General features: G+C 46.3%; 1 protein-coding gene across 3 annotated transcripts in view; it reads left to right on the top strand.

Moving 5' to 3' along the window:
• The first annotated feature begins 1,242 nt into the window (after positions 1-1,242).
• SRPX (sushi repeat containing protein X-linked) overlaps positions 1,243-12,596 on the top strand; it is an 87,241-nt gene continuing 75,887 nt past the window's right edge. For 2 of the 3 annotated variants that reach the window (XM_032756720.2, XM_032756718.2), the window contains exon 1: positions 1,243-1,415. In XM_032756720.2, the coding sequence (XP_032612611.1) occupies positions 1,322-1,415 (94 nt within the window). In that variant the 5' untranslated portion in view covers positions 1,243-1,321. The remainder of the gene's footprint in view (positions 1,416-12,596) is intronic. The other variant, XM_032756719.2, reaches the window with a different exon arrangement.

Genomic DNA, 12,596 nt, shown 5'->3' with positions numbered 1-12,596 from the left:
GCTCCCAGGGCTCTTAGCCTAGCTATCAGACCAGACTACTGTGGCAGAGAGAAAGATGCCCTTCTAGTGGATGTGGCCCCTGCAAAGACACAAAGCTCCCTGAACCCAAAGGCATCTGGGTTTCGGCTCCCACTTGCCCCTTCCTCTGGATGCCTTTGTACAGTGCCCAAACTGCACAACCTAATGCAGCAACTCCAACTAAAATTTGCCTTAGCTAAGATCTTTCTGAGACAGCAAAGGGGCAACGTATTGCCTTACTGATTTAACAAGAACTAAACAACCAAAACAACAAACAAACAAACAAAACCATGAGAGGCTTACTCAAATGCCTCAAAGAAACCAGATCCGTCCTGCGGGCAGCCTAGAAACCCTATCCTGATGCCAGGATCCAGCGATGCCAAGCCACAGGGAAGAGGCTCCAGTCTGGTCGTGGTATCTTTGGGGTGGTTGAGAACAACCCAGGAAATGAGGAAATCTGGCTGCAGGAGCCTACAGCTGGATCCCCAAGGCTGTGGGTGAGACAGAGAACTTTCTGTGCCTTGTGCTGTCCCATCAGCTGATCCTGGAAGGAGAACCTCAAGCCCCATCCTAAACCGCAGCACAGCAGGCACGCACCCGGTCCAGTCCTTGATTTATTCCTTTGCAAAAGAGAAACAAACTAACAAAAAATCTGTAGTATGGACTTTGACGTCGGCAGAACTACACGTCTAAGTTCCAGTCCCTGCTCTGCCAGTAACGGGGGTGAATCTGGGCAAGTTTCTAAGCGTCGGTTTCTTATTGGAGAAAGTGGACATGGCAATAGCGAACTTGGGGCATGGTCCTGAGGATCAAAACAGAGAATGTGGACATAGTATCCGGCCGCAGTGGGCCCTCTGAATCCCCTCGGTTGCCCCTTCTGTTTCCGTGTGACTCACGCAGCTTTCTGCAGATGGTATCTTTCTAGACGTCTGGGATGTTCGAGGCTGTTGAACCACCCGTGTGTGTATTCCGGGTGAGGGGGCGCGCAAATTGGAGCAAAGAAAGATACTCCAGGATATTTCGCTCTGCTGGGGCATGTCTCCAGCGCTCTCTGGCCAGAAAAAGCGCCGGCACAAAAGAAGGAGGTGGGTGGGTCAGAGCCCCGAACCGCGCAGTGTTCCAGGGGGGCGGAGAAAGGAGGGCAGGCCCCAGGCGGGAAGGAGGGAGGGAAAGAGGCGGGAGGAGGAGTTTTCCAGCCCGGCCTTCGCCCGCCCGCTAGCACGCAGTCCCTTGGTCTCTTTGGTCTCCTCCCGCCCCCGGGAAGCGCGCTGCGCTGCCGAGGCGAGCTAAGCGCCCGCTCGCCATGGGGAGCCCCGCACATCGGCCGGCGCTGCTGCTGCTGCTGCCGCCTCTGCTGCTGCTACTGCTGCGCGTCCCGCCCAGCCGCAGCTTCCCAGGTAGGATCGGAGGCGTGGCTGCCTCCTCAGCTGGGCACCAAAGACCCCCGGAGTCGCCGTTGGGATCCTTCGCTCGGGATAGAGGGAGGCGCCGGGGGCGCCCTTTGTTTGCGCAGAACTCCTCTTTCGCAGCCCGAGGGTGGGGGTGATGCGGGTCGGGGCTGGTGTCTGGGCACGCGCCGGGAAGAACTGACTGTCCCATCTCCAGGCGCTGGGCGCCCTCGCGGCGACGGGAGCCCAAGCACCTTCTGCGTCCGGGCTTCCAGAGTTCCAATCAAACCCTTTTCGGTGTAGGAGGCTCCAGAGAGAAAGGTTGGCCGCAGACTAGTTTGCTGCTTTCTCACACCCAGAATTTTGCCTCTCACATGGTTGCCCACTGGAGGCTGGCAGCTTGTCCTGGAAGGAGCCTCTATGCCCTCCCACTACACGTCCCAGGCTACCCCCTTGGGGCCGCAGGACACGAGCCACGGTAAAGCGACTTTTGTGGAAGGCACGGGCGGGGCCTCCCCTGAATCTCTTAACCCCCCCTGCTGGGGATTCCGAGAAAGTCTGCGCCTCTGAGGAAGAATTACCAGCTGAGAGTGGTGACATGCACTTGATTAGCCCCAGGGAAAGAGGGCTACTCGCGCAAGGCTCTGCTGGGCAGAGGCTGCGGCTTATTCCTGGAGGGCGTGGTCTCCGGCATCTAAGGGGGCCCTGGTGTTTCTTGGGGGCTCTCATGGTATGAGCAAAATTCTCTTTGGAGATGCACTTTAAAAAGCTCCAGCTAACTTCCTCACCCTGGAGTCTTAGGTTAGCGAAGAGCTTCAGGGGAGTAGGGCAATGTGCCATGCACTCCTGTTGCCTCGGAATGGAGAGGAAATCCATGGATGCGTTTTAATTTAGTGTTAATGGGAAAGTGGGTGACGTCGGCTATAGGGCGTGCAAATATTTGGCTCTGCGTTCAACACTGTGGGCAGCTTAAATCTGGGGTATGAGAAATGAACCTACTGAGTTCTGGTAGAAGGATAGAGGATGCCCATCTTTCTAGCAGTGTGCTTGGGAGATGTAGGGATGGCTGCGGGAAATTCTCTGCACGCACCTAAATAAATGAATGAATAAAACAAATTTGTAAATTGATAAACAGGAACATTTGTTTTGAGCTGACTCTTAAGTTTTCAGCTGCTTTGTACGAACTGATTCAGGGTAAAGTGGAAAGGAAATTTTATCCTTACTGCCAGGCAACTGTCATTCCCATGGTGTGTTAATACCTCCTCTCCCACCCCCTTTAGCAAGAATCAGGTTAAAATGAACCTATAGGGGAAGAGGAAGTCATTAAGTGTCCCAGAAGCAGCTTTCTGGGAGCAGGCAAATAAGGTGAGAAGCCAGAGGTAGCTTTTCCGCACTGAGTTGGGAGGTGCCTGTGAGCTGCCTGGGAACCTCAACTTCTAGTTGAGCCTTTCTCAAGCTGGGGACCCCTTCTCCTTTTCCATCCGACCTCCCTCCCTTCTCGTCCCCTGCTCTCCCCTCTCCTTTCTCTCATCTTCCACCTTTATATAGTATAGCTTGCTACCAGGGCCCAGCCACAGAATCATGAGTTTGCCAGTTTGGGCATTCACTACCACCTGTCTTTTGGGACCTATCCCTGGCTTTCCTGGCTCCCTCTCCCAGCCTGCAAGCTGCTGCCAACTTTTAGCCACCATGTTCCTGCTTGCCACTACCTCCACTGACTCCTAACCTGCCCTCCGGCTCTGCTCAGACCACAAATGAGCTGAAGCTGATTGGAGCTGCTTGATAAACACTCCTCTTTTGAGCCTCCTTTTGGCATGGCTCAATGGGGTCTCTTGGGAAGTGTGCTCCGCTGAGGTTGTGAGATCCAGAGGAGGGGATTTCAGTCCAAGCCAGAGGCTTTGGAAGGCTGGAGAGGGGAAACTCTCTAGGCCCTTGGGTCTGAAAGCAAATCACATAGTCTGAGTTCACTCTAAGTGCTGGGTGACAAATTTTAAAGATCATTTCAGAGACGCTCTCTTAGCAAGTGGACATCATATCTCCAGTAAGAGAGAAAGTGAAGGCCTTGAATCTGGAACTTCTGAAAGAAGATGGAGATCTAGGGCCCCATCAGCAAGTCGATTATGTAACCATCTGCACGTGAATAGCAAATCTGTCAGAGTGAGAGTAAATCATTCTCATTCCCACTCCTAGAAGGTCTCTGGAGTTCTTCCATCTTAGAATTTAACGCAGCTTTTCTGGCTCTCTGATCTATTTTTTGCAGCCTAGCAAAGATGCAGTGTCTATGAAAACCCACATGAAGTGTATGGAAAATTTGTAGAAAAGTTGTTTGTGTTTGACTGTGTTTGTATGCTTATAACAGATGAGAATTTTGATTCTGTTCTTAAAATAATTCTTAGAGCTGTATTTGCATGTGAGATTGTGGCGGTTCACTCTGCCTCCTTCTGCAAACAAGGCTGAAGATGGAGAATGAGTACCATGGCCTCTAAGAAAGGCTTCGTGAATCTTATATCTGGAGAAAACCGGTAAAGTGGCGTGGTTTTACTAGTCATGAAAACCAAGTGAGGTTTGCTAAAAGCCAAACCAGACTACATCAGCTGAAGCAGTCTTTTGAAATACCACATTTGGAGATAAGTACTAGGAATGGAGCACCTAGCTCAGGTTATATAATGAAGGTCTCACTGGTAACAGGCTAGGAATTCCTATTTAGATTTAAAACATGTAATCAGCTGACAAAAGTACTCTGCAATGAAAAGGAAATATGCTAGGGAGAGCAGGTCATTTTCCTCTGGCATTTTCTTCATTGATAACACTTTCAGTACAGTACGATGTTGTTTGTTAGTTACTACTCATTTCACAGATTTGGGAGCTGAATGAGACACCAGAAACCATCGTTAAAGCAGCGTCTTCACATCTTCCCACCTCATCAGTCCTTGTACCATAACCAAAGTGCTGCTTTTCTCTTTTAAATTATTGCTATAACATTCTCACTTTTGGTCTCTCTAATTCTAGCTCATTGTACTTTCTCACTTTAGATAATGGTCTTTTAAGTTCATTGACTTTAGTATTGTTTTTTTATCACATCACTCCCCTACTCAAAAACTCAGGGCAGCAGCTCCCTGTTCTCTCTCAAGTTAAAAGTTCTCAGTTGTTTTTAGGGGACTACACAGTTTGCTTCTAGCCTAATTTTCCAGTCTTTTCCCCCTCATTTCCTAAAATCCTATCCTTATAGAACCTGAGTCACATTTTCCTTCTTGGCAGATGCTGCTTTCTGTACCTGGAATCCTTCCCCCGGCCATTTGTCCAAATTCTGCCCATCATCCAGCAACACCCCGACTTTGATGAGACCTTTCCTTGATCGCTCCAATGGGAAGCAACGTGCCTTCCTTTTAATATCCATGGTCTCACTCATGTCTCTTATATTTATCACATATATCACATATTTGATAATGCTGTATATTATCATAATTTATGCACTCTTCTTCTTCTTGTAGATTTTAAGCTCTTGGAGGCAGGGCCTGTGCTATGTCTTACCCTTATTTGTATTTCCCACAGTGCCTAGCAGAGCACTTTGTACCACATGGATATTTGTGCGTAATGGATTACAGTGCCTGTAACTCCAGTGATGGGCCATTGGACAGGAAAGGAGCTGAGGGAAACGTGCACAGGTACACAGGGCTTTGTGCCACCATGAATCTACATACATAGAAATGATGGCTTACTGGATACAGAGGTTCCTTTTAAATCTACGAACACTCTCTGTTTAAGCAATAACCTTCTCTGTTGGGGGCTGTAAGATGAGAGACTGACTGCAACCGCAAGCTGGAGTTTGCATTTATTATTTTTGTTGGCCACCTTGATCTGTGCCTTTCCCAAGTGGTTGAATGGTTTCCTTAGTAAACGCAAATATGTGTGCTACATCAATTCCCCTTTCAGAGAACACAACTGAAATTAGTAATTGAAAGTGAAGAGAGAATTTGAACAGAAGAAGGTTTAGTTTTGCCAGGCCATAGCATGGTATGAAATTTGTAGCAGGCAAGTTATGATTAATGCCCAGGTTAGAGATTCGCTTCCAAAATAGCAGTTGTGAATAATAACCTCTCCCAAGTTCCAATTCATAGGGAGTTTCTCAAACCAGCCCCTCAGTTCTTGACTGTGTGATGTCTTAACTGCTAACTTTTATGGGCCATTTGTTTTAGGAGGGTGGTCTTTTAAGCCTGAATCTCTGGGAAATTTGGGTTTAGTTCTGAAACAGAATCAGTTTCTACCTTTTCTAATAAAACCGGGGCTGTGCCGAGAGACTTATTTTTAAAGTGAACACTGAATGATGAAGCATTTATGTGCTTGGGAGACCACGATGAAGAAGTTATGCAATTTCTTCTCTCTCGTAGCTTTCTGTCTTATGGGGAAATAGAGACATAGTTATTTCAGGTGGTTAATGTTATAATGCAGTTGGATTGACAGGCCCGGGGAGCACGGAGAGGAGCTATGTGGGAACACTGGGATTGGTTGTTGAAGAATGATGCTGAGACTTGCTGGTGCGGAGATGGTGGCACTAAAGGCCCAAGAAAAGTGAAAGTAGAGGATGTGTGGGCTTCTCTAAGAATGTTTTGAAATTGGAGACAAGAATCTGTGTGAGTATCCTTTTTCTGGGGAGACGGCTCTATCCCAATTCAAAACCACTAGTTACTAGAGCATCTTCATGAATTCTATGAGAAAATGTGCACTTAATGGGCAGAAAAATCAACATACAGAGTAAGATGAAATTACCACAGTAGGTAAACTTTGATTGAACCAGTGAGCAGGTGGCCTTTCCAGTTACAGCCACGTGTATAGTTTCCAGTTATTTTCATTTAAAAAGCAGTACCAAGCAAAAGAGATGTAATCGTAAATTGTAATTGCCTTCAGGGCTGGGCCGGGTAACTTGCTGTACCCCCCTGCCCCACTTAGTACAGTGTGACTTGGGGGAGGATCTTCAGTCAGTATTTGTGGATTAATTGATTGGAGTAATTTTGAATCAAAGCATTCCATCTCAAATCTCCCCTGTAGGATTTAACCAGAATTTCCAAGATGACACTTCCATGAGAAAACGGATTGCAAGATAGCTAAATGTCAAAGGAAATCTGTCCATTTGGACAGGCAACGAATCAGGGCATAGTTAATTGCGAAGGCTCTTGGATGTCAAATCACCCTAAGACATTATTCTAAGAGACTTAGAAACTCAAGGGAGTTCTGGGGGCAGGATGTGCAGATAAAGATTTAGAGGAAAAGCTTGTGCAAGAGAAAAGTCCTTGGTAGCACTGCTAAGCTCCCAAGTTTTCCAGATGATAATTGGTAGCACCTGGATCTTATGGGTGTCTGGCACATTCTGACCTCAGAAACCTCTGGAGTACTCATTCCCGAGCTGAATGATTCACTCACCCGTAATCCTTAGCTCACACTGGATGCTTCTTTATGCATTGTTCTCCAGGGAGAAGATAAATGGGTTTGGACATAATGGCTTGGATTATCCCAGAGGTTTGGGGTTGTAAATTGAGCATAATGATTTTCAAACTTTCTTCTGAGTAATAGATCCAAACATAGAATCTGGGGACAGACTTTCTGCCTTGGCCTTGAAATATCATTGCAATATTTCTTCTGTCCCACTCTTACAGTGACCTGTAGTGTAGTCACATGTACTAGCAGCTCATTTCCCCTGCTATCACTAGCTGTTTGCAATGTACATCCAGTAGTACTTAATGAGAATCTCCTCAATGCTGATTACACCCCATGATCCGCTAATGGATGACCCCCGCCTGCCACTTATTGTGTGGGTGGCTGAGCTGAATGACCCTGCCAATCCCAATGATCCAAGATTGTTCGCAAACACGGTTAAATTAGGGCCACAGGGTGAGAATTAAGCCAAGGTTTGGCAGTCCCATTGTGGAGTGGTGAGGAAGTGGTGGAGCGGCTACATCCTCCACCTTCTGAGATTCTGCCCACAAAGTGGCAATTCCTTATAGGAACTCTGACAGACATATTGGTGCTGACTCAGTATTAGTCAGATCAAGGCTCCAATTCCTTTCAATCCCCAACACTGAAATTCTGTTTCCACTTAGATTTTAATTCAGCTTTCCAAGGGGTAGGGTAATGGTGCTGCACCATTACCTATTCATGGATCTGATGCCCCCAGCCACGTGAGTAGGTTGTGGGATCTTGTTCATTTTTGTATTCTCATGGTCTAGCAGAGAGCCTGACTTCTGGGAGGCTCTCAGTGGATCTGTGGAGTGACATTTGCTGGGGGGGCATGCCTCTGGCCAGTTCTGAGCCTCTGGGTGGGTGTCTTGGTCTTTATCTAGATTTCTGCAGGAGTTTCTCTGTTCCACACCCAGGCTCCCTTGCATGGGTTGCCTAATTCATGGAACCAGGGAACCTCAGACTGAGAGGATGCCTGAGACGGTAACTTGCCCTGCATTTTAGGGAGGAGCCTCTGAGGCTCAGCAAGATGAAGGGATTTGTCTGGGGTCACACAGAGAGTTAAAAGCAGAGTTGGGAGTAGAGCTCAGTCTAGTGGCTATAGAATTCCTTTCACTTCACAGGCATGCATTGAATTCAATTTTTGAGTGGTCCCCGCATGTCAGGCATCCTGTGGGGAACCAGAGATAGGCAGGCAAGAATGAATGGCACTGAGCATTTGATATGGTTTGGATCTGTGTCCCCACCCAAATCTCATGTTGAAATGTAATCTTCAGTGCTGGAGGTGGGCCTGGCCAGAGGTGATTAGATCATGGGGGGCGGATTTCTCATGAATGGTTTAGCACCATCCCCTTTGGTGTTATTTTTGCAATAGTAAGTTATCATAATACCCGGTTGTTTTGAAAGTGTGTAGCACCTCCTTCATCTCTCTCGCTCCTGCTCTGCTTCTCCTTCGCCTTCTGCCTTGATTGTAAGTTTCCTGAGGCCTCCTCAGAGGTAGAAGCTACTATACTTCCTGTACAACCTGCAGAACCGTGATCCAGTTAAACCTCTTTTCTTTATAAGTTACCCAGTCTCAAGTATTTCTTTATAGCAGTGCAAAAATGGACGAATACAGCATTGTTCACTGAGCCCCTGTCCAGGGTGTATCTCAGGGCTCTTCTTTATATTGACACTTGGCTGTACTCTCAGCATCTCATATCTAGAGCTGTTTGGATTTTTTCAAGAGTTCTGAGAAGTTGCTGCCTCAGTGTCAGTCCTTGTCCTCTTTTGAGGTTGTCAGAGTCCCAAATGCTTCCTCTCCATACCACTTGCTTTGAGCTCCTCAACTGATTTGTGATTACATTCATAACAGTTTTATTGAGATACAATTCATGTACCATACCTCATTCATTTAAACTGTACAATTCAATGGTCTTAGCATATTCACAAAGTTGTGCATTCATCACCACAACCAATTTTAGAATGTTTTCATTGCCGCCCAAATAAACTCCAAACCCCTTAGCCATCATTTCTTAATCCCCCACCCCTAGGCAACCACTAATCTATTTTCTGCCTCTGTAGATTTGCCTACAATTGACCTTCCATAAAAATGGAATTACACAGTATTTATCCTTTTGTGTTTGGCTTCTTTGTCTTAGTATAGTGCTTTCAAGGTTCAACTGTGGCAGGATACTAGCCAGAGTCAGCCAATGGTGCCTGGCCACCTCTCGATGCTGGCTGCAGGGCCACCACTAGTGCATAAAGCACCTTTGGGTGAATTAGAAAAAGAGGCCCCCATCTGGGCACATGTAGATCTGTGGACACAGGGCTTGGTCAGGAGACAGACTTTGGGCAAGAAAAGGATAGAGGCAGGCCCAAGACTCAAGGACTTGAGGCCTTGAGTCCAAGGATTCAAGACTTGGAGAGTGGAGGGCAGGCTAGATTTGAGACCCCACTTGCTCTTTTTGAGGGTGTGACAGTGGGTGCTGTAGTGCAGGGAACTCCCTGAACTATATCTATGTAGTCCTGGATGTCAGTAGCTTAACCCCAAGTGGGACAAGCTATGGACCCCATATTCTTTTAGAGCTTGTGACTCTGTAAAAGAACAAAACAAAAAGCTGTGCTTGCATGCCAGCAGCATCTGTGGTGAATTCTTGGGTCACCTGGGAGCACGTTAAAAATGCAGAAGCTCAGGCCCGAACCAAAGACCTACTGAATCAGCATCTTCATTTTAACAAGATCCTTCCAATGATTCTTCTACATGATGAAATTTAGGAAGTACTGGTCTGATGAATGAGTTCAGCCCTTGGCCAAGACAGAGTGGCTTGCCTGTTTATGACTGCCACACAATGGCTCACTTCCCCTCCTCTCCCTTTTCCTGTTGGCTTTGCTTTCGTCACTGAATCCTCTGACCTTCCTTTCCTAAGTCCCCAACATTCCTGAGATAAGCATGTACAGCCCATAGGTTAGGTTTTTCCTCCCTTCTCTAACTCAAGAACAAATGCAACCTCCCTTGACTTCATCTCCTTTTAAGCCCTTCTGCCAGGAATACAGCCCCTGCCTGGCTTAGCCTTGAGCAGCAGCAAAGCACATCTTCAGGCTGATTGGTAACAGGGGCCTTGCATGGCTTTTCCCTGCAGCTAAGATGTATTAATACCTTATGAATAACTTTAGCTGTCAAGAAAACCAGGCTAGTGTGATCAGGGCTGCTCCTGCCACTCTGGCAAGACTCCTGGGGCTGAGAATTCCTGGAACTGATCAGCTCTTAAAGACACAGGGACTTCTTATCTTCATACCAGAAATCAATGCCACTGGAGTTAGCGGGGAGGCAGCACCTTGCGAGATGAGTGAGAGTGAGACCAGTAAGGAAAACACACAGCCCCTCACATTAAGCCCCTCAAGCTCCATGAATTGGGGATGTCAGGAAGACTGAACTGTTAACAGCACTTAAAGGGGGTCTCTCACCTTTTCAGGGAGTTGGGTAAGTAGTAGTTTCCAACTCAGCAACGGTATTTTTTTTTCTCTGTTCTTTTCCTTTTTGTTTTTTTTTGACCGAGTCTTGCTCTGTCACCCAGGCTGGAATGCAGTGACATGATCTCGGCTCACTGCAACCACCACCTCCAAGGTTCAAGAGATTCTCCTGCCTCAGCCTCCCGAGTAGCTGGGATTACAGGTGTGTACCACCACACCCAGCTGATTTTTGTATTTTTAGTATAGATGGGGTTTCACTGATTTCGGTGAACACTGTGTTTTTGGTTTCAGGACAAGACATTTGGGAACATGACATTGAATTTCCTGAAGCATTTACTGGTGGCAGTGACCACTGCAGGCTTGGGGAGGTAGAAGTGGGGAAGAAAAAAAAACCCAACCTTTGGGTAACATCATCTGTCCCACATCTGTCTCTCTAGTAATTGTGTCTTGGTTAAAGGAAGTTTTTTTTGAGTTGAAAGCCACCAACTTTTGGGTATTGCCAACATGTGTTCTTTAAAACGTGTTTTTGTGTATTAAAATGTAAAGAAAGCTGGGGAGCAGCCCTTGGGGTGTTCCTCTCTCCTCTTCATGTTGCTTCCTTTCAGAATACTCTCTTCTGTAAAATTTTCTCATCCAAATTCCAAACTCATCTTTTCAGGCCAGCCAAGTCCAAATGGCTTTCATTTGAGTGAGTGACGTTTTTCTCCATGGGAAGCCTCAGGACACATTCAGATAGGAGGGAAGCTGTGGCTCTCAGCATGAGGAGGCTGTGCGTTCCTTCTCAAAGCTCAGCTCACTCCCTCCCATTCCAGACCTTCTTCCTTTGCCTACCAGGGCTAGTGGTGTCACAGCCATGGGCCTGTATGTGAACACTTTTTGGTGTTTACTCTGTGAGGATATGTACCTGCTGTGTTGTCACTTAGTTTGAAATTCTCAGTGATAGTGAGGCTTGAGGGTGAGTTGGGAGGAAGCACTGGGTTATTCTACTTCCTCCATGGGCTGGCCGCTGAGGAGAGGAATGAGGGTTGAGAAAGCCATGCAGACCTTGATTTTCAGTGAAAATAGATGAGACAACCGACAACTTCCATTTCTATACTTTTTTGGTGGGCAGTTAATAGATATTATAGTTTACTTTTCTTGGCTTGGTGGTCTGAATGCTACACATATCTATAAAATGGCCCATTTGATATTGCAGATGAGCTGAAAGTATCCTCTGATGAATGTACTTTAACAAGGCTTTCAAAAATTATAGGCTGACCACTTTTTTTCCAAAATTTTTTGCAAAAAATAAAAAAAATATATAGGCTGAGCACAGCGGCTCACACCTGTAATCCCAGCACTTTGAGAGGCCTAGGCGAGAGAATCGCTTGAGCCCAGGAGTTCGAGACCAGCCTGGGCAACATCGTGGGACCCTATCTCTAAAAAAAAGAAAAAAAAAAAGAAAAGAAATTAGTCAGGTGTACCTGTAGTCCCGGCTACTCAGGGGCTGAGGTGGGAGGATCGCTTGAACCCAGGCGGTCAAGGCTGCAGTGAGCCGTGATCATGCACTGCACTGCAGACTGGGTGATAGAGTGAGTCCCTTTAAAATAAAATTATAAAAGTAAAACATGCTCATTATGAAAATATTCAAATACAGGCATAAAAAATTGAAAGCAGGCCCACCCTTCATTTTCCTCTTGATTCCATTCTCTTTTTCTGAAGTTGCCCCTCAGTAGTTTGATATAAACTTCTGGACACTTTTCTGTGCTTATGATTCTGAAACAAAAAAGGTAAAAAAGGAATGTATTGCTACATGTAACAACAGGGATGAATCTCACAGACATAATGTTCAGTGAAATAAACCAGACACAAAAGAGTACACATGGCAATTCCATTTCTACAAAGTTCAACAACAATATGCAAAACTAGTCCATGGTGTTACAAGTCAGAATAGCAGTTGTCTTTATGGGGTAGCCACTGGGAGGGGCCACAGGGGGGTCTTTAAGGGTGCCAGCAGTATTCTGTATCTTGATCTGGGTTGGGAGGTCTCATGGGTATGCACATACATAGAATGTATGGAGCTGTATACACTTAAGATTTGTGCAGTTTACTATATATGTTTACCTCAATTATAAAGAAAAAAAATACCCACAAATGTATGTGTGGGCAGGGCATAAATGGATTTAAGATGTCTTTGTTAAATTTCCATGCCATTGCCTATGGGGACTTTGGAAATGTATGGTAGTGATTTGGGTTGTCATAATGATAGAGAAGGCCAGGCCTGCACAATAAAGAATTGGCTCCCTC

The sequence above is a fragment of the Hylobates moloch genome, unplaced genomic scaffold (genome assembly GCF_009828535.3).
Source record: "Hylobates moloch isolate HMO894 unplaced genomic scaffold, HMol_V3 SCAFFOLD_7, whole genome shotgun sequence".
In the NCBI taxonomy this organism is placed as follows: domain Eukaryota; kingdom Metazoa; phylum Chordata; class Mammalia; order Primates; family Hylobatidae; genus Hylobates; species Hylobates moloch.
Note: the sequence above shows the minus strand (reverse complement) of the source record. Positions and strands in the feature narration are given on the sequence as shown.